Source organism: Miniopterus natalensis, chromosome 12 (genome assembly GCF_054644295.1).
Source record: "Miniopterus natalensis isolate mMinNat1 chromosome 12, mMinNat1.hap1, whole genome shotgun sequence".
Classification (NCBI taxonomy): domain Eukaryota; kingdom Metazoa; phylum Chordata; class Mammalia; order Chiroptera; family Miniopteridae; genus Miniopterus; species Miniopterus natalensis.
Genome location: NC_142092.1, coordinates 69,229,256 through 69,249,789, shown reverse-complemented (window position 1 = coordinate 69,249,789; position 20,534 = coordinate 69,229,256). Strand labels below are relative to the sequence as shown.

Genomic DNA, 20,534 nt, shown 5'->3' with positions numbered 1-20,534 from the left:
TGAAACCCCTGCTGCCAACAGGTGAACGTGGGCAACAAGGGGAACAAGTGTGTGAGGATTCCATTTACAGGGAGGGTCCAGACTGTGCAAATATGTTAAGTGGAGAGGTGCAGGGGGACCGGGGCTGAGCAGGATGGGGCCGGCGTTGGCCCCACCCCTCTGGCCCGGCGGCTGGAAGAAAGCCGAGGATGAGGGCGGGGTCTCTGGAAAACCTGCCCCCCCCTTCCCCGCGCATCCCCGCTGTCCCGCAGCCTCTCGTCCTTGCTTTGCCGGTTGGGTCCTCCGGCCGCCAGAGGCCGCTGCAGGCCCCTGTTCGGGCTGTAGTAAGCGGCTGCGGGGACCCGCGGGCCTGGGGAGCCGGCGGTGCTGAGAGGTAGGGGTGCGAATCCCGGAAGGGCATGGGCATAGGGTTCTGGGCGCCAGGTGACTCCGAGCAGGGGTGCGTAGGTCCGGGGCTGGTGATCCCTGGGCCCGGGATTGGGGCGTGGGGTGAACCCTGGGTGCAGGTCCTGGTATGGGGTCGAGGCAGAGCAACCCCGAGTGGGGGCGCGGGGGTTTTGGGTAGGGTTCGGAGCTCGGGGGCCCCGGGGCGGATTCAGGGGTCCAGGGTGGGGCAACCCGTGGGCGCGAGATGACCTGTGGGCGGGGTCCGGGCAGAGCGACCCTGGGGCTCGCGTCTCGCCCCACCCCCGGCTCCGCTGTGGTCGTTGCCCTAGGAGCCGCCCGGCGGCATCGCAGGCCCGGAGTCGGGGCCTTCGGCAGTCGCGCCTGCAGAGCTGCTCAGGGTTGCAGGCTCTCAGGGCAGGGTCTGTGGGCCAGCAATGGGGGTGGGCTCCTGGTTGAGCCAGAGCCGGCGGGACCCTTATCCCAGGCTGTGCCTGTGAACTGGCCTCCATTGGCCTTCACCTTGGGCTTGGGAATTCTTACTGGGTCATGCCCCTAGCGCCCCCATGAGGAACAGGCCCCCCCCATCAGGAAGGAGGCTTCCAGTCTTAGGAGGCAGAGCTTTCACCCACCCCTTAGGTTCTAGGAGGAGGCAGCAGGCCAGAATGCCTGAATGCTTGTTCCCCCTGAACTCCTGCTGGCCTGTCCACTGTCACCCTGCACCATAGCTGTCCTCCAGGAATGTTAAATTCGTGGAAGTAATAGCAGTTTCCCCTTAGGTCCCTGTGGGGAACTCTGGGATTTCTGGGCCTCCAACCATGCAGCATCTGGCCCTGCCCCTGCTGGACTGCCCCAGGCCTGACCAAGAGCCCCTGCGGGTCCTTTCTGAACCTCACTGGGGACATCTGACCTCGCATCCCTGACACTGGGCATCGCCGGCAGCCCTGGAAGAACCGTCTTCCAGGTTGGCTTGGCTGCCATTGTCAGTGAGGGCTGGCCCCTGGACTATGCCGTCCAAGTCAGCCTGCTTGGGGTGCTCAGAGGTGACTCCCAAGCAGCCCACTGCCCACGGCCAACTGCATCCTGAAGGCAGAATGCTCAAGGGGCAAGTTCTAAACACAGACAAAGACCTGGCTCCCTGCCCAGGGTCCCCTCCTACAGACAGCTGTCCCAGCCCTCAGAAGAGCCCAGTGGTCCCTCTGGACATTCCAGCAAAAATCAGCAATGAAGACCCACAGGCTAAGGCAAAACCCTTCACCCCGAAGCCACCAACGAGGCCCAGGCTGGAGCGGGCACTGTCCCTGGATGAGAAGGGCTGGAGGAGGAGGCGTTTCCGAAACAGTCAGGAGGACCTGGCCCCTCGGAATGGGGCCAGCCCATCCAGGGGTTCCTTGCAGGACGAGGTTCCCGGGCCTCCCACCCACACTTGCTTCCCGCCTTGCCTGAGCACCTCCTTGCAGGAAATCCCCACGTCCCGCAGGGCTCCGGGCAACGGCGGCAGGAGCCCCTCCTCATGGGGTAACTGTGTCTCTGGAATGATTGGCACCTCCCTGGACCTCCTGCACCGGGACAGGGCCTTGGGTGGGAGCACCCCCAGGCTGGCCTGTGGGCTTCCCTCACGCCCACTGCCTGCCATGGAATGGAGCATCGCCTCTGACTCCCTGCGGACAGCGCACAAGGTGGACGCGGATCACACGGACTACAAGCTCCGCTTGCAGGCCAGGCTGTCCCGGGCCCACAGCAGCCTGGGCCCCGGCCGGCCCCCAAGCCCCCTGGCCTGCGACGACTGTTCCCTGCGCTCGGCGAAATCCTCCTTCAGCCTCCTGGCACCCATTCGTGCCAAAGATGTCCGGAGCAGGTAGGGCCTCCCCGGGGCTGGGAGTGGGGTGCGGCTTCTGTGGCCTTTATTTTAGGGTTCAGAAGCAAGCTCCCCACGGACCATGTGATGGTATTCTCATCAAAATGTGTCAGGGGCATAAAGGTGGAGACTAACCAGGTCTCTCTCAATAACCCTGTCTCCTTCCCAGGGGACTCCCCTGCCAGGACTGATAGCTAGACATGTGATTGTTGGACCAAGGGCCCAGCCACATGGAGGGAGGGTCCCAGGATCCACTCTGGCAGCGAGAGGACAGCAGATGAGGCCTGATTTCCTGCACTTTGCTTCCAGCAGGGGCCCATAATTTCTCTGGTGTTCTGGGACTCAGTTTGCTGAGCACCTACCGTCACTCGTGGAGGGGGAAGGGCTCACATCATGGAAGACACTGGGTTTCTGGGCTTTATGGGGCTTTAATATTTAATCCATATTGACATTTTTATGGCTTAAAAAGAACCTGGGTGCCATCCCTGTGTCTTCCCTTCTGCTCACAACTCCCAGACGCATGCTTCATTCTGGCTCATCTCTCCTGAGTGCAGAGCCATGAATTCACCAGACTGGGGGGCACAGAGACTTTGGAGCTCCCACCCCCACGCAGACCCGTGACTTCTTCCTGAGCTGGAGCCTCTGGGAGCTTGGTCGGGCCGTGCGGAGGTGCCCAGCTGTGACTCCACCCTCCCGAAGGCGTCTGCCGTGTCTCCCCACCCCGGTTCCCTCCTCATCGGCCAGGCCCCTCTCCCCGCCAGGGCTGCACTGGTTGTTGGATGCACACATCCAGCCGTGGCCCTGACTTGGGGGACCCCAGCGGCATGTCTCAGCAGCTGGCCCCTTCCTGGGTCCATCTGCTTGGACCCCAAGTTCAGTCTTCCCTCTTCTCTGCAGGAGCTACCTGGAGGGCAGTCTCCTGGCCAGCGGGGCCCTGATGGGGGCAGAGGAGTTGGCCCGGTACTTCCCGGACCGGAACGTGGCCCTCTTCGTGGCCACCTGGAACATGCAGGGCCAGAAGGTAAGTGGAGCGCCCACCCCTCAGGATGAGGCCAGGATTCCTCCTGTTCTTTCCAGGGCCTCTGAGCCACACCCATTCCCTGACGTCCCCAGACACCTGCTGCCAACACCCCCACTGCATTGGTGACGAGGCAGCAGTGCGTCCTGTTTTCACAGCCACTTTATTTAGAGCAGTTTTAGGTGGACAGCAAATTTGAAAGTACAGAACTTTCCCGAGCCCCTCCCCCACCACAGCCGCCGCACGCGCCACAGCTGAACCCACACTGGCTCGGCGTCGCCCAGAGCCCGTCTACCTTGGGGTCCCTCCTGGATGTTTCGTGGGGCCTGACGAATGCGTGTGTGTCTCAGGCAGCGCCACCCGTGCTTCATGCTGTGCGTCTCCCACCAGCAGGAGCTGCACACACCCTTGTTCCCCATGCCCTGCCTGGGGTCCTGCTGTGAGCTGGGGGCACCCGGGACATCTCTGTCGATGACAGCGACACCTCTGGCCTGAGGGGTGCTTCACATCCCGGCCTCCATGGTTGACCCAGAGCCGCAGGCCCGGCTCGCACACTGATTTCTGGGGAAGCCCACTGGCTGAGGTCCCCGCCTGCTTCCTTTGCTGCTAACCCCGTGTCTCCCTGGGACCCCTTCACACAGCGAGGTCTGTCCTCAGTTCAGCGGGCTCCGTCTTCCTGCCTGCGGGGCCCTGGTTTCTGGAGGTGGGCAGGGCCTCGTTCTGGGCTTTGGGTGATCCTGGCACCCATGGGGTGAGAGACAGGATTGTTGCCACAAGTGGCGTCTTGAGGCCACTTCCTGAATGCCTCCTGTTGCTGCAAGTCCAGCGCGTTTGATGAGGATGGAAGGACCTCCCTGTCATGGCTGCGTTCCAGCTGACATTCGGGTGACAGTCCCTGGGGAGAAAACGAGGCAGGGCAGCCTTCCGGGTGAGGTTTGGCTGACGTAACTGGAAGCCCGGACAAAACAGCCACCTGATGGAGACGGGAGTGATTTTCTGTGGAGCTGGAGGAGGAAGGGCCCAGGCTGGTGGCTCTGCTATCCTCAGGAAGCCACTCTCCCCGTCCACAGGGCATGGCCCTCGTCCTGGGCCTGCCAGACTTGCAGGGCCAAAGCCAGGTGGCGTTGCAGCCAAAGGATGGGGTGGAAAAGGGCAAGGGGTGCTCACTTCCCTGTGGGACCCGCTGTACCCCAACTGTACCTGGCCCTGGGTGTGCATGTGGGGGTACACACTTAGGATCATGCTCAGGGGCCAGGCTGAGGCCAGATGCAACTCACCAGCAGCTGTGGGGAGCATAGCCAGGGAATGGGTGCTGACTCGGCTGTGGCAATGACAGGCTGGGAGAGGGAAGGCCGGGGACTCCCGGGCAGAGCAGGAGCCCCGTGTGCTGGGCCCCTCCGGCCCCTTGCTAGGCGCTGCTGCTTCTTAGGAACTGCCTGCAAACCTGGACGAGCTCCTGCTGCCCGCCGAGGCTGACTACGTCCAGGACCTGTACGTTGTTGGCGTCCAGGAGGGTTGTTCCGACAGGTAGGGCCCCCCTCCCCGCCTGGCTTCCCCCCCAGCCCGTCAGTCCCCACGGGTCCCTGTGAATAGCACTGCTGAGGTGACCCTTTGGGGCAGAAGCTGCTGTGACCCAAGACCCCATCCCCAAGCTGAACATGCAAACTGCCTTATTCTAAAACGGTGACTCACAATTTAAAATAAATAAGGTTTAACTTCTGGTTAATAATAGCTGATCTAAGAGATTATAAATGCAGCAAAGAGCAGCTCGGCCACTTGTTCCCTCCAGGCTCCCAGCCAGACCCCTAAATCATGCTGCTGACCCACTCGGGCTCACCTGTCCTCTGTCTCACCCTGCACATTCGGCATTGTTGAGGGTCACCTGGTGAGGGGTGCCAGCTCCAGGCAGCACATGAGTGTCCGGCTCCTCACACAACAGCAGGTGTCCTGCCCTCCCTCCTGCCTAGCCTGGGACTTCTCCTGGCGCCTCTTGCCAGGTGGCCTGGGAACTCTTGCTCAAGTCCTAGCAGGGTTGGGACCTGGCCCCATGTCACTGGAGCCTTTTCAAGGCAGCGGGTAACCAGGCCTGTGACATCTCTGCAGATATCCGAGAAAGCTGGTTTCACAGGGAGGCCCCAGCAGACCCAGGACCCCTTGTGTTGCCCATGTCCGCCATTCTCCTTGCAAGATGAGGCTGGACGGTGGGGGGACCTCCAGCAACTCCCCCAGGGTCCCGGGGTGTGGAGCTGGGAGGCCCGGATTTCTCCCCAGGGCGCCTCTGCTTCCTCCTCAGGCGGGAGTGGGAGACGCGCCTACAGGAGACTCTGGGCCCGCACTATGTCATGCTGCACTCGGTGGCCCACGGGGCACTCTACATGTCCGTCCTCATACGCAGGGACCTCATTTGGTTCTGCTCAGGTAGGCCCCTCGCCCGCACCGCTCACCTCTGCCCCGGGGCACGTGCATGCTGATTACAGGCACTGCGCACCCTGCACCCTCAGGCTGCAGGGGGGGGTCTGGTCAGCTCTGCTTCCTCTCACGCAGAGGTGGAGACCTCCACGGTGACCACGCGCATCGTGTCCCATATCAAGACCAAGGGGGCCCTGGGCGTCGGCTTCACTTTCTTCGGCACCTCCTTCCTCTTCATCACGTCCCATTTCACCTGTAAGTCACCTGCACCTGACTCCAGGCAGTGGAAGGACAGCCTGGAAGGCAGGGTGCTGGGTCCCTCACCTTGGCCTCGCTTACTGCAGCCCCAGGTCCTAAAAGACCCTGATAGCTATGATGGTGGCCTCCTCCTGCGGGCTCCATTCGAGAGGGGTAGTGGGGTGGGTCACTGCAGGTCCTGCATGGTGACAGCATGCTGCTGCAGGGGGTTTCCACCCCGGACTGACCACCCAGGGCCCAGCCGAGTCAGAGACCTGCCCCTCGAGAGGCTCCCACCATTCTGTCCTTGCAGCTGGCGACGGGAAGGTCAGTGAGAGGCTGCTGGACTACAGCAAGACCATCCAAGGCCTGGCCCTGCCCAAGAACGTCCCGGACACCTGCCCCTACCGTTCTGACTCAGGTGAGCAGGCAGGTCTGTGTTGTCTACAGGTGCTTCCCTTCCCCGGGGCAGCCTCTCCTTGTTCTCTGGGTAGTTGAGTGGAGACTGATGGAGGCAGGGGACACAGACCAATCCCTGTAGCCAAGGCACAGCACGTGGGGAAGGCTGGGCTCACGCACTTTCTGGCTTGTGCCCCAGCGGATGTCACCACCCGCTTTGACGGGGTGTTCTGGTTTGGAGACTTCAACTTCCGCCTGAGCAGCGGGCGCGTGTCTGTGGAGGCCATCCTCAAGCAGGACCTGGGCGCAAGCGTGCCCGCCCTGCTGCAGCTTGACCAGCTCGCCCGTGAGATGAAGAAAGGTGAGGCTGGGGCAGGTGTCAGGGAGTGATGGCCCAGAAGGGGGGAGGCCCCAGGAGAGGGTGAAACCGGAGTGCCACACCATTGATCTGAGACATGCCTATGCCCACGCCCACCCCAGGGTCCATCTTCAAGGGCTTCCAGGAGCCAGACATCCACTTCCTGCCGTCATACAAGTTTGACATTGGGAAGGACTCATATGATACCTCGTCCAAGCAGAGGACCCCGTCCTACACGGTGAGCGTGACTGGCCCTGCTGGCGACATTGGATGTGCTCATGCTCCAGAGCAGGGGACTCCTGAGCTACAGGCTCTGCACTCAGGTCATTGAGAGAGCAGTGCCTGGAACTGGGGGGCCCCAGGGGGCCGTCACACATGACCCGGATGTGACACTTGGCTCCGGCCAGTGACTGCTCCTGAGTGCCCTTCTCCCAGGGTCGTCCTGAAGGTGGGTACCCGGCCCTCCGCTCTCGGAGGCCTGGTTCACAGCCCACACCGCAATGCAATGTTAGTCACTCAGGCTGTTTGCTCTGTCGGGGCACCATACCAAGGGGGGTGGACCATGTCAGGCCTGCACTAGCTCTGGATAAGCACAGAAGGTGGGCTGTGGATCTGAACCTTATGCAGGCGGCTGTTGCATAAGGCCAGTGGGGGAAAGGCCTGGATGCCTGATGATAAAGTGGGTTTGGATGCGGGGCTCTGGGATGGGCTCCCATGGCAGGACTGACATGGGTCTCTGCTCACGTAGCTGGGAGGGGCAAGCAGGTCAGACCCTGCAGCAAACTGGGCATCATGTGCTTCTGGGCTCTTCCTGCAGGACCGGGTCATGTACCGAAGCCGCCACAAGGACGACATCTGTCCACTCAAATACTCCTCCTGTCCTGGGATCAAGACCTCTGACCACCGCCCCGTGTATGGCCTATTCCGGGTGAAAGTGAGGCCGGGGAGAGACAAGTCAGTATCCTCCCAGTCTCTTCACTCGCAGGGCTTGGGGCCCAGATCGGGAGTGTCAGGGACAGGGTGGAACCCTTGCTCACTCCTGCAGGGGTGTCATCTTCAGACCTTTGTGCAGGCCTTTGTCTCAGGCCCTGACCCCCCAGGCAGGAGCAGGGTTCCACAGCCCCAGGAAGATTGCTGCCATGGGCTGATAGGAAGCGGCTGTCACTTGAGAGCCACTCCCATGGGGCTGGCCGGACCCCCAATTATTTTGGCATAGCTGTCCTGGCTCACAACTGCTCTGGGTACGTGCAGGCTGGGCACCCCTTGGGCGGCCCCATCCTACCTTCCTGACAGCTCTTTCCTCCACAGCATTCCGCTAGCTGCTGGCAAGTTTGACCGGGAACTGTACTTAATAGGGATTAAAAGACGGATTTCCAAAGAAATTCAGAGACAGCAGGCCCTGAAGACACAGCACTCCAGTGCCATCTGCACCGTTTCCTGAAGAAGTTTGCCTGAGGGCTGTCACTTGCTGCCTGAATCCCAGGAAAGAATGGAAGAGGTTGCTGTTTGGAAGTTGCTCAGCCTCTGGGGACACTGATGACCCACTGCTAGAGGCCGTGCTACCTTGGCAAGAACCCGACAGGACTGTGAACCGCATTGCAAGCGGGCCCTCATCCCTGGACCAGAACCAGCTGCTTACTTACAAATTTTCCCCACAGACACCCCAGCTTCCTTCTCAGGGCAGGCGGAGCTTGGGCCCAAAGCTGCCACACCACACCTCTCAAGCTGGCAACAGAGCCCGTACTCGGGCCAACCTGCGCTGCCTCCACGTTTGCACATCGCAGCCACTCTAGCCCTTCCTCATCTGAACACAGCTGGCCTGGTACCAGGGAGGCTGCTTGGTGTGGTGACCTGGGGCCCTGGAATCCATGGCACATTTTGGGACCAAGCTGAGGCAGAGTTGGTCACCAGGTTGAAGCCAGACAACATCCAGAGAGGGGGATCCCAGTCACTGCTACTGGGCTTGGGACAGAGGGTGTGGCCGATGTTTCAGGGCTGGTTGAGCCCTTCAGCCATGATGCCACATCCCTGTCCTCTTAGCTTTGCTGACTTCAGGCCATTTGCTCACATAACATCACCACGAATGGCATAAATATAAGCAGTGCACTTGCCAGCCAGAGCAACTGCTGGAAGCTTAGAATGTCACCACCCTAGGCTGGCACCTGCCACATCTGAGTTTTTCTCTCAAGGTGTTTAGAGACCATTCCTGTCTAATCCCATCTCTTAAAAAATGAGCAGGCTTTGAATGCAGGAAAACCTAGGGGCATTCAATCCAGTCTTTTCAATTATTTATTTTTCCATATTTATATTTTTAAATAAATGCATATATTAAATCTTTAACTTTTCTGGCCAAAGTGTGAGTCTTAGAAAGAACTTGTATGCAGGCTCTGTTCTCAATGTTCTTGTAAGAAAAGGCAGATTTGTTCTCAACTCTTGGCCAGCAGCAGTCCCCATTCACCTCTTGCTGGGTTTGCTCCATGCCCCGTCCATGTGTCCCATCCACATCCTGTCTACATCCCCATCCACTACCCTTACATGTTAGCTAGAAAGTGAATACTTCAAATGTGAGTGAATCATAATGAAACCAGTTTCAACAAATAGTATATCCAACTCCCATCAGCATCAGCCTCCAAAACAAGCTTTAAAAAGCAGTGCACACGCAATCTTCTGAGAAAAATGGAGAAATTCCATTGAGAAGGCACAGCCAATCCCATCTCATCTCAAGAGATTATTCAGGCTGTATAAAATTCTGCTGAAATGAATGTGCTGTGGAGTTTCAAATTAACTGAAAATCTTAAGAGGTTTTTGCCACAATGGGGACTGAAATAATTACAATTTTATGGTTCTTTCTAGGCATTGTCTGACCCAAACCATGGAAAAGACTTTAACAATGACTCTGAAAATATCAGTTTGGCCAGAGACCAGGCCTTGTCTCTGAGGTGATCATTACAGACATCTGGTAAGATCACAGATCAAAAGTTAAGTGACTTACCACCAGCCATTAGGTTTGAGATGGATGGAATTTCACTGGGAAAGTTAAAAATTCAAATTAATGCAGATAAAAGTGGCCAGTCCCTGGAAAAGCAGCTTCAAAAAGAACTGAAAGAGGACCATGTGAGGGCGGTTTCAGAAGCCTGCCTCTCACCCTGACAGGCTGTGCTGCTGCCTCATCAGCAGGGTGACAGCCAGCCCACTGGTCCCGGGAAGCATGGTGCTGACTAACGGGGGCAAGTGGACGGGACAATGGAGTACAAGAGTGCTATGCTGTGAAATGGGTTGGGAGCTGAAAAGGTGGTGGAGGAGCGGGGAGCACAGTGATGTCCAGGGCAGGGAGAGGATGGTCCCCACTGAGGGAACAAAGTGCCCAGGGCCCTGAAGGGAGCAGGGAAGCCCAGCATGCAAACAGAAAACTTATGGCCAGCTTCCAAAACAGACACCTGTCTGATTAGCAAGTTTCTAGAATGTTTGTAAAGATGTCAGGGCATTAAAAGTCCAACTCCAGCCCTACAGTATCTCTGACAGATGATGAGATTCATCCACCTCACGTTTTTTGTGAGCTCTGTCTGGTCTTAAGGCACATTTAGTGGCAGCTGAACTCCTGAGCTGACCAGTCCATTGCCAGGTACTTTTCCCAGTGTGATAACTGCAGGGGAGTCTAACAATAGAAAGTCCACGGTTGGACTAACAGCACCCAACTCCCCAGGTTCCCACCCAGTGTGGGCCAGCATAAGGAGGGCGGTAGAGCTGACATTCTCCACCAAGGCAGAGCAGTCGCCTACCCTGGGGTGTTGTAAAGGCATCTGACAGGCTCTGGCAAAATAATCTGATTACAGAAGTAACATGTAAACGTTTATTTGACTTCCTAACCCCCTCACCCCACCTGTACTGCAGAGGCTGGGCTTCCCAGGGTCGCAGAAAAAATGATGTGGAGACCCCCCTCCTCTCCTCCAGTACCCTGTGCAATGCCACAGGGTCCGGGAGGTTCCCAGGCCCTCCCACATGGAACCTGGGGCTTCTATGGGTGTTTGAGAATCACAAATCTATCCTGTCACCAAAGTCATGTGCTTTCACTTCTCCTGAACCTACAGCTCCTGAATCTTCCCACCTTTTAACACGTGATCACCAAACCCCAATTCTAAGAAGCCCCCTCCCACCCCATGTGACCTGACACCTCTGAAATCAACCCATCTTTCAATTACAGAGCAAGAGGCTTGGCAACACTGGGTCAAACGGGATTCTCAGGGAGAAAAGTGACTGGCTGCCTCCATGCGTCCTGTTTTAGAAGACTTGCCAGTTGAGACAGGTCTTTAACAATCCTGTCCTAAATCAAGGGTGGACAACAGGCACAATTTATCATATTTGTGAGCTCTGTCCAGTCTTAACACACATTCAGTGGCAGCTGAACTCCTGAGCTGAACAGTCCATTGCCAGGTCCACTGTGCCCTGTGAAGCAGACCATGTGCTCTGGCCTTGCCCTGGCACCAACAAGGTGCTTAGTGACCAGCACAGGAAGTGGCAGCTCAGGTGGGTGACAGGCCCCTCAAGAAACCAAGCAGGGCTGACGGCCCACTATCCTCGGTGATGCGATGGTGCGGCATTTACCCGCCCTGACCACTAGACTTGTGACCTCACAGTGGCCCTACCTGCTGAAACTCACAGACGAGAGGTGTGCACGCTAACCTGGTTTTACTGCAGCTGCTGCTTGGAGCCTCTCTGCACTTCACTTTCTGAGTGGAGTGCTAAAGGCAAATGTTTATTCAAGGGCTGCATGTTCAGTTCTGAGGAAGAAGCCGAGCTGTGCTCAGCGATATTAAACTTGTGCATTCACATTGAGGAGAAGCATCCTGTGGCTTGCATCACTCTTGAGTTTTTGCACTAAACTGACCTCCAAAGAAATGTGTGTGTAAACACACCCTCATCCGTCTACCGGAAGAGCCGGTAGGTCCTGGGTAGGCGCCCATCTCTGCTGGACAGCGCTGCCTGGATGTGCTCGTAGGTTGGCAGGTCACTCAGGTCACCCAAGGCAGCCACTGCTGGCTTCCCGCGAAGCATTTTAGAAGCAACTCTCTTAATGTCCTCTGGCTTCACGTTGCCTGGCACAGGGAACAAAGGACAGGGAAGGCCTGATGCACCCACCATTCTGTATATCCAGGTTCCTCCTGAGGGAACCCCAGGGGGCTAATCTGCCGCCATTACCACCCGGGGGAGGATGTGCTGAGGACTCCAGAGGGTCCGTCTGGTCCCGGTGCTGCCGTGTGTAGACAGCATGGTGAGTCAGGACAGAAGGACTGAAATGAGTTTTCCTTAGTGAATGGGGAAGTGTCCATGGCTTAAGATGGTTTTCAAAATCATCTGGACATGTCCACCCCAACAGGAGTTAAGTAAAAAAGAGTAGGGTCAGCAGAGAAGGAAAAACCACCCTGAGTGCATGGCCAGAAGGGGAGGGGGAACGAGGGCTGAGGGCTGCACACTGGCCTTGGGCAGGGAAGCCAGAAACCCACACCCCTGGCAATGCACTCAGTAGTGTTTGCTTTGCTACAGAAGACGCGGCCATAGGAAGATTAAGCACTGTCATACTCGAGGGTCTGGGGGTTCCCTAAGGAGGGATGGGGGTCCCCCACAGCACCCCAAGCCCCAAGGGGACACTACAAAACTACCAGCTTCACACCAGGTGACTCACCTCACAACAGAAATAGTGCTGACCCTCTGGGGTCACAGACCCCTTGGGAATCTAATGAAACTAAAAGAAACCTGCCCCCCAAAGACTCACAAGCAAATAAAATTTGGCACACATCGGAGGAAGCTCAAAGACCTCCTGAATGTTACTCACGGGAGGCCATGGAAACCTAGGCCAAGACACCTGCCACCTTCCACAGAGCCACAAAAGGCCACAATTAGAGTTGCTGACTGCACACGCAGTCCAGCCCTGGGCTGCAAGCACAGTACTCACGGATAAGTGCGCACAGCTCATGGGGCAGCTTTCTGGAACGGGTTGCCAACACCTGCCTCCCCACATCCTCAAAAATCACAGGCCTGGACTCCAGGTTCATCATGAGCATGGACATCAGCTGCGTCTTGGCTCGCTCCAGCTCCACCTGAGGGTCAACAGCCCAGTCCTGCAGTCTGGCTCCCACCATCAGCTGACCACAGCCAGCCACCTCACCAGTGCAGTGGCTCAGGGAAATGGGTCCTGGCAAAAGGTCTGCACTAAGGGCATAAGGGCTCCCCAGTGGCCGGAGGCCCAAGTCCTGAACACAGCCCGCCTTCCTTCCTTTGCACATTTCCGGGATCAGGGTTGGAAGTGCTTAATGGGGCCTCTGTCACGTTTGAATTAAGGAAGAAAAGTGCCTCTCTTGAGCTCTGGTTCACTGTGTAAAAAGTTAGCCATGCAGCACGGGAAGGGTAAAATGCCCAACATCCAAGCTCCAGGACTCCAAAGCTGGCCACGTGTCAGAATCACAAGGAAACAATTCAACACAGATGACTATCCACTGCACACCCAGGGAAACAGGGAAACCGGCTCCTTCTGACTGCATGTGAAACGCACAACTCAGCCCAGCCAAGTCGGTTCATGAAGCCCGGCCCAGGATGCAAGGACAGAAGCAGCTGTGAGAAAGGTAACCTGATGGCTCTGGGACCCAACAGATTTCGAAGAACAAACACCGGACAGACTGGCTATTGAATTTGTGTCATTTTTAAAGTAAAATAACTCCTAATTTAGGTCGGTCGTTTTTATTTTTGCAACTTCAGGCAAATACTTAAAGTTTATCTCAAACTGACCTCACATCGGTGGGAAGCACTGCTTTTCCAGCAGGACACGCATGGAACCACCGATGACTTTTAAACACACTATTTTTAAATAATGCTTCTTTTTTCTGCTTAGAAAGGAACTAAGTGACTATTACAGAAAACATGGAACGTGCAGAAAATATGATTTGGGGGTGAAGCACGTGCACCAACCCCCAGAGGTACAGGGCTTGCATGCTAGGCTTATCTGGTACTCTGTGCACGTGTGTGTGTACACACGCATGCATATACGTGTGTGTAAAATCTGCTATTTGTACCGGCTCTGACCCAGAAAGTAACAAGACTTCTGAACATGTAAGGTACCGAAAACTGAGCTAGAAACCGAGAAACTAAAAAACTAGAGCTCCCTGAGGGGCCGCTCATTATGTCTGATGCTGCTCTAACTCACACTGCTCTGCGGGGTGGCTGAGAAGGACCCAGACTTGTCTGTAATTTCCTTCAGCAGAGCTAAAAAGGACACCAGGCAGCCACAGGACACAAGGTGCCTGGTAAATACCAGGGAGGGCTCCCCATGGGGACAAGTTCAGACACAGGCAGGGTCACCTGGTGGGCTGTACTGTTTTGGCTGGGCCACCGATGTTGAGCACATAGAACACCCTGCCCAGCGCTATAGGGATGTGGGAAATGGCACCCTGCTATACTTACCACGTCCACGGTTCCGCCCATTAAAATGAACTCCTTTGTGATGATCTCCACCATTTCTCGAACCTGTGAAGGAGGCATAAGGTGAAAGTGTGAGCTGTTTATGCAGTTCCGCCAAGAGGAGCTTCATCTGAGAGGCAACTGAGAGGAACCAGCCTCACCTGTCTGGGGTCAGCGCTGGCATGGATGCACAAGAGGCCTGTGTCCTCGTAGCTGTGGTGGTAGGCGGTCGCGTTGTACATCCAGTGGTGCCTGTGGGACACAGAGAGACACTTGGAAGGTGGCGTCATGGTTCAATGCCCCATCAGCTAGGCCTGTGGCCCTGGGGACAACAAGGTGGCAGGCATCACCCACCTGTTGAGCACGTTGAGGTAGAGCCTGGTGAACATGCCCTTGCCGGGCCCGCCGGCCGAGAAGGAGCCGCCGCCACCCATCATCATGTTCAGCACAGCGAAGGGAATGAAGTCTGCCTCCTGCAGGGACAGGACAGCTTGGCCAAGGGGCCAAGCCAGGGCTGGGGGTGCACAGTGGGGACTAGGGGGACTTACCAAGAAGGAGCAGCTCTCCAGCCCTATCATGATGTGAGTGAGCTCAGGGAACGGAGCAGGGCCCAGGCTGACCTTGGACATGTCTCTTTCTAGCTGTAACCAGAAAGAATGAACAGTGAACCAGGCCTCACCAACGCCTTGGGTGAGACCTACCCTCATCCTGCCCTGAAGCTAAACACCTTCCTAACAATCCCTCAGCTTTGGAGAGAGAACATGTGTCTTACTGAGACCAGAATGTGTTCAAGGCAAAGCCACGAATGCAGTTCATTATAATGCCTTCACAACAAGTAAAAATTAACCAAAACCTGAGGTCATAAAGCGTGTCTATGACTCAAGGTCACATATCTTCTGTCCCATTTTACCTTGACAACCCCTCCGGTGTACTGTGCTACCGATCGGTCAACGTCCACAGCTGCCTGGCTTCCCCAGGCCGGCTGGGTGCCCAGGAGGTACTTTCTGGCACATTCCACCAGGTGGTCATGCTCGATCCCCACCCCTGCCAGCACCATGCGGTCAGGGGTGTAGTAGTTTCTCAGGTAGGAATGGAGCACTTCTCGGTCAATCTTTGCTATGTTTTCTGTAGGGCAGAAACGGTGGAGGCCAACTGTGTTTTCCCTGTAAGCAGCCTGACAATGGAAGCGAGAGAAGCACAAGTGACATGGAGAACACACCAGCTTTCCCTGAGCGAGCTGGGCTGCTCCCACCCCAGCTGGCCTCGGGAAGCCCACCAGCTGCTCCATTTAGTGACAGTCGGGCAATCACGGCCTCATTTGTTTACTAGAAGTGAGATCTACCTCTCCAAAATGGAAAGTCATCAAATAGTAAAACAGAAGGCTCATTCTAGAGATGAAGTAGAAAAGATCTTCTTAAGAACTGAAAAGTTTAAAACTTGCACAGACAACAGGTTCAGAAATAAAGAATGTTCTGCCAACACCTGTACCCTACGAGGACATCAGGCATGCCAACATCCCTCCCCACTGCCCTGGTCCAAGGGTCACGGGCACAGAGGTGCAGCAGCCTCAGTGAGCTATCCTTCACCTCGTGAATCATCTCGGTGAGAAGTGGTTCCGGGTCAGGCCGCATATTGAGGTCCTCCAGCTCAAATTGGACAGCCATTCGAGCCATCTCAATTTCTTCCTCTGCAAAGGACACAAAGACAGGGCTCAGACCACACAGGCCAGCAGAGGCAGGCCAAGAGTCCTTGGTGATGGATGTTGGCAGTCTCCTCTGCCTTTGTCTGGGGCAGGCTGGGGGACACAACACGTATGAGTGAGGGGAAGAGCGCCCCTGGACATCCACTTGGTCTGCTGTGAGCCTGGGTTTCCTCCCCTAGAGGCACTGACCCTGAACCTACCCCAATATTGTGTAAGGATGCGATGACAATGGGCGTGACAGTGCTAAGGAAACACAGGCACAGACTAGTGTCAGCTAACTACAGCAAGTACCAGAAAGACGTGAACGCGAAACTGCAGCCCCGGACTGGACAGGCTGTATGAAATGCAGCAGTCAGACCAGCTGCGACAGCAGCATGGCCCACTCCTGCCCCTCCTAGCAGAAAACTCAGAGTCCTGCCATTTGCAAGGCCAAGGAAGGGAATGGATAGGGACAGGTCATTTGGGATGTTTAAACACAACTCACGGGCAGGTGAGCTGAGGTCTCCAACAACAGCGCTTATCCCCATGGGCACTGCTCCCACACACCTCCCAGTGTTCCACTCCCACTGGCCCCTCAAGCAGCCAAGACACACACCTGTGAGCCTGGGGTGCAGGACCACATCAGCCAGCAAGCCAACCACCGTATCCAGGCCTTTAGAATCAGCAGACACAGCATACATGGTGGTGTCTCTGGAAAAAAACAACACTGGCACTGAAGTCATGATAAGCACACACTCAGCACACACTCAGGGCTTTTCCCTATTCCCATCTCTGAGGTAAACTCCTAGCAGGCAGAAACTACAGCAGCACACAGGCTGCATGCTGAGTAAGACACTGTCCAGCTCTGAGGGGTTTTCTCAAGCACAGGCTGCGCCATGCTGAAACACTTCATTCCGTGGTCTGTCTCTCCTACATGAACTAATTGGTCAGTGTGGGAACATGCCTGCCCTAGATGGCTGAGGGACAAAGACTGGTGGTACCATTAGCTCACAGCATGAGGCACTGTGGTCAGATGGGCACACTGAGTCAACCAGGAAAGGCACAGGCATGCCAACCATAGAACCGTAAGATGAAGCATAGTCAACGGGGAGACCTGTAGACACAGTTGCCATGCGGACGAGAGAGAGCTCATGAGGAGGGACATGGCCACTGGTGCCTTTGCAGGGGAGGGGCTGTTCTCAGTGGGGCTGCAGAACCACATGGGACAGCAGCAGAAAAAAACCTGAGCTGAGAATGAGTGGGCATGTCCACGTCAGGACACTGGCTTGCTTGACCAAAACTCAAAGAGATTTGAGGCAAAAACATGGAGGATCTGCCATGGCCGGTTTTGGTCAGCGGTTAGTGTCAGCCCTTAGACTGAAGGATCCTGGGTTCGATTCCAGCTAAGTGCACGTACCTCGGCTGCAGGCTCAGCCTTGGTCTGCACATGTGTGGGAGGCAGCCAATCGATGTTTCTCACGTCAATGTTTCTTCTCTCCCCCCCCCCCCCCACTCTCTGAAAAAGCAATGGAAAAAATATCCTCAGGTGAGGATTAAAAAAAAAGACAAAACAAACAAAAAAACCATGGAGGATGTAACACTAGGCAATGAGTCTGAACTTCACTGATGGACAGCTGGGAGCCAGAGGTTTCTGAATAGACCTTTTTTGGAAATATGAATATACTGTCTCCATGCTCACTAATTCTTGGCATTTAACCCATCATTTCTTTGTATTGTTAATCCTCACACCTGAGGATTTTTTACAGAGTGGAAGGGAGGGGGAGAGAGAGAAACATCAATGTGAGAGAGACACATCGGCTGGTTGCCTCCTGCATGCACCCCAACCAGGGCCGGGGATTGAACTTGCAAACCCAGGTATGTGCCCTTAACCGGGAATCAAACCCGCAACCCTTCAGTGTGCAGGCTGATGCTCTAACCATGGAGCCACACAGGCCGGGACTGCATTTAACCCATCTTTTACATGTAAAGATGATCTGCCCTGGCAAGTTTGGCTCCATGGTTAGAGCATCAGCCTGTGGACTGAAGGGTCCCAGGTTTGATTCCCAGTCAATGGCACGTACCTTGGTTGCAGGTTCGATTCACAGCCCCAGTCGGGGTGCACACAAGAGGCAACCAATCAATGTGTCTCCCTCACATCAATGTTCCTCTCTCACCTTCCCTTTCTCCCTCTCTCCCACTCTCTCTAAAAATCAATGGAAAAAAATATTGAGTGAGAATTGAAAAAAAAAGTGACCTTTGTCTATCCATCTCATATTGCCCTAAACAGAGCTTTCTGAACGTGCTCCATACCCGAGACAAATGCTACCTGGCCTTGTCCACAGCATCCACACCAACCTGAGTGAGCTGCAGCTACATAGGGGACCTCTCCCCATCCCCAAGCAGACCCCTGATCTTCTAGGCTGAGCCTTTGCATCTGCTGTTCCCAGGGTCGGAGCCTCCTCCCTTTGTTCTGTTTGGTAAAGTTCTTCGAGAGCCAGCACCAATGGCAAGTTTTCAGTCAGTCCTTCCCTGACTCCAGACCAAGTTAGTTGCTCGTCCCCACCACCCTTGGTCCTGGCTCTTGTGTCCATTACCTGTGGCATGGCCGTCTGTCCGATCTGTGAGCATCTTGGGGACAGGGTCTATTCTTGTGTCCCCAGTGCCCGGCTACTGCCTGGCTCAAATCACAGGGTAAGCAGCCTTCTGGGGACTGCTTGGCCCTCGAAAAGTTTTCCTCTATATGAGTGTGTGTTTTGCCCACCCAACTCTGCCCCAGCTAGGGCTCACTTCTCACTGTTGACCTCCACAGCCTCTCTGATGAGGGACCTCAGTGGGACTCTGACCAAGAATGAGAACAGTTCCACATGGACACAAAATAAGCTTGTATGTAAAAGCTGGTGTACCTTGACGTCTGGCAGTCACAAATACCCCCATGCTTTTCCAAAGTAAGCAGAATTCCATCTTTGCTGTCAAAGCGGTCTGTGGACTAGTAAAAATAAGTAAAAAACCTATTTAGGTTTTAGCAATCCAAAACCACCCCTAAAACACAATTTTTAGGAAAAAAAATTTACTTTTGCTTTCAAAACACATGAAATCAAATTATCTTTTATTAGCATTAACTGGGCAACTTAATCACTTATTATAATAACCATTCTTGAAAGGCAAAGCTATATAGTTCTTCCCAATTATATTCTCAAAACTCACAAATTGAACACTGACCGAAAATGCCAACTTTTCCAAAAAGTGAGCAATTCCACTAAGATATTTTGCTTCATATCTTGATCCTGAATTAATAAGAACTACAATAAAAAAAAAAATTAACAGGTTAAATCAACGTTCAAAAGACAAAAATTTACTCAAAAGAAACCTTTAAAATTAAAACTGTGAATATAACTAAATAAATAGGCAGATCTAATTACACCAGGGCGAGGAGTATGTTCATTACTTACGTAGCTACAATGGCTTCACGGCTACATACATAAGTCAACATTTATGGAACTGCTTACTTTACGTTTGTGGTCATCAAAGGTTTTTAGTTACAGAAAAGTAGAAAAAGCGGGAAAAAGGCATCAAAAGGCCACCGTTCACACTGAGTTACTAAGTCTTCAGACTTCACACCGTGCTTTTTCACTAAGGATACAATTCGTAAATGATGCACCCACACCACCACCAACAGTACTTACTTCCTACGGTACAAAACTGTCCAAACTTATTTTGGGATGCCACTCGAAGCCCATTATCCAGAGTAGTAATTCTGGTCTCAAACTTTTCCTGTCCGTCGACGGTGGCAAAAACGGGCGTGGGCACTCCAGGTAAGGGAGCGGAGAGGGGGATGTTGGGGTAGGCACCACCACTGCTGAACTGTCTGTACGCGGGGGCTCCAAACCTGAAACAGAGAGGTCGGCCCAGTTACAACAGACGCGAGCTGCGGGAACGCGAGGGGGAAACGCGGCTAGTTTATTTCGGAGCACTAGCAAGACGCCGGATGCTTGGGGCCGCAGTGCAACTACCGCCTGGGGGCAGCAGCTTCCCGCCGCAGCCAGGCCCGGTGGTGCCGGGACAGGGACAGGTCACACCTGTCTGCCGCCTGAATGAACGCGCCAGGGTGGGAAAAGGCAGGCCGGGCGGCCCGGCGGGGACAGCCAGGTGTCTGCAGGCGGGGGCGGGGCGCCGCTGTCCAGGGCACGGCCGTGGCGTGGACGTTCCGAACCCCGGCTCCGCCGGCTCGGGCTTAGAAGGGGCGCGCGCGGCGGGAAGCGGCCGGGCGGAGACGACACGTGACCTGGGCCCAGCCCCGTGAGCCCGGGAGTGGAGGGGGGAAGCGGACCCAGCAGCCGGGAAGCGGAGAAGCGGATGGGGCTGGGGGCCCGGGCCCAGAGCGCCGGGCAGGGAAGCGCCCCTGTCGCCTCCGGGACGAGGCTGGAGTCCCGCAGTCCGAGCCTGCCCACCCGGCGCCGCGTCTGGGCGTCAGGAAACCAGAGACCGAGCGTCCTGAAAGACGCCGGCCGCCCCGGCCCCCGGCCGAGCCCCAGCCGGCCCTCGGCTCACCTCAGCCGCGAGCGGCCCCAAGAGCGCGAGCCTCGCAGTAGCCGCGTAGCCGCCACTACCACCGCCGCCATCTTGTGTCTCCGCCCACCGCTTCTGTCGTCACTTCCGACACCACCCGCGGCGCCCCGCCCCCCCGGCGCCGGCCCTCTCCGTTCCGGCGCTCGCTTCCGGTGCTCGGAGCGGAGGCTGCGGC

The 20,534-nt window shown here is 55.8% G+C and overlaps 2 protein-coding genes across 3 annotated transcripts; one reads left to right on the top strand and one right to left on the bottom strand.

The window, feature by feature from the left end:
• The first annotated feature begins 291 nt into the window (after positions 1-291).
• INPP5E (inositol polyphosphate-5-phosphatase E) lies at positions 292-9,756 on the top strand. The gene is made up of 12 exons (XM_087822948.1): positions 292-373; positions 1,164-2,242; positions 3,140-3,263; positions 4,690-4,787; positions 5,554-5,678; positions 5,805-5,924; positions 6,220-6,327; positions 6,505-6,666; positions 6,786-6,901; positions 7,481-7,617; positions 7,972-8,852; positions 9,517-9,756. Exons 2-11 carry the CDS (start codon positions 1,392-1,394, stop codon positions 8,102-8,104), a joined length of 1,974 nt encoding a protein of 657 aa, XP_087679074.1. The 5' UTR covers positions 292-373; positions 1,164-1,391; the 3' UTR covers positions 8,105-8,852; positions 9,517-9,756.
• PMPCA (peptidase, mitochondrial processing subunit alpha) lies at positions 8,942-20,412 on the bottom strand. Of its 2 annotated transcripts, XM_087822947.1 has the most exons (13): positions 20,342-20,412; positions 19,477-19,679; positions 19,013-19,092; positions 18,697-18,779; positions 16,410-16,504; positions 15,699-15,799; positions 15,023-15,286; positions 14,661-14,753; positions 14,467-14,585; positions 14,274-14,364; positions 14,116-14,178; positions 12,614-12,758; positions 8,942-11,756 (listed from the first exon to the last, which is right to left on the bottom strand). In XM_087822947.1, the coding sequence occupies exons 1-13, from the start codon at positions 20,410-20,412 to the stop codon at positions 11,587-11,589; spliced, it is 1,578 nt and encodes a 525-aa protein (XP_087679073.1). In that variant the 3' UTR covers positions 8,942-11,586. The 2 variants fall into 2 exon arrangements, with proteins under 2 accessions (XP_087679073.1, XP_016066518.1); XM_016211032.2 differs by lacking the exon at positions 20,342-20,412 and having other exon boundaries at positions 16,410-16,502; positions 19,477-19,565.
• Positions 20,413-20,534: the final 122 nt, after the last annotated feature.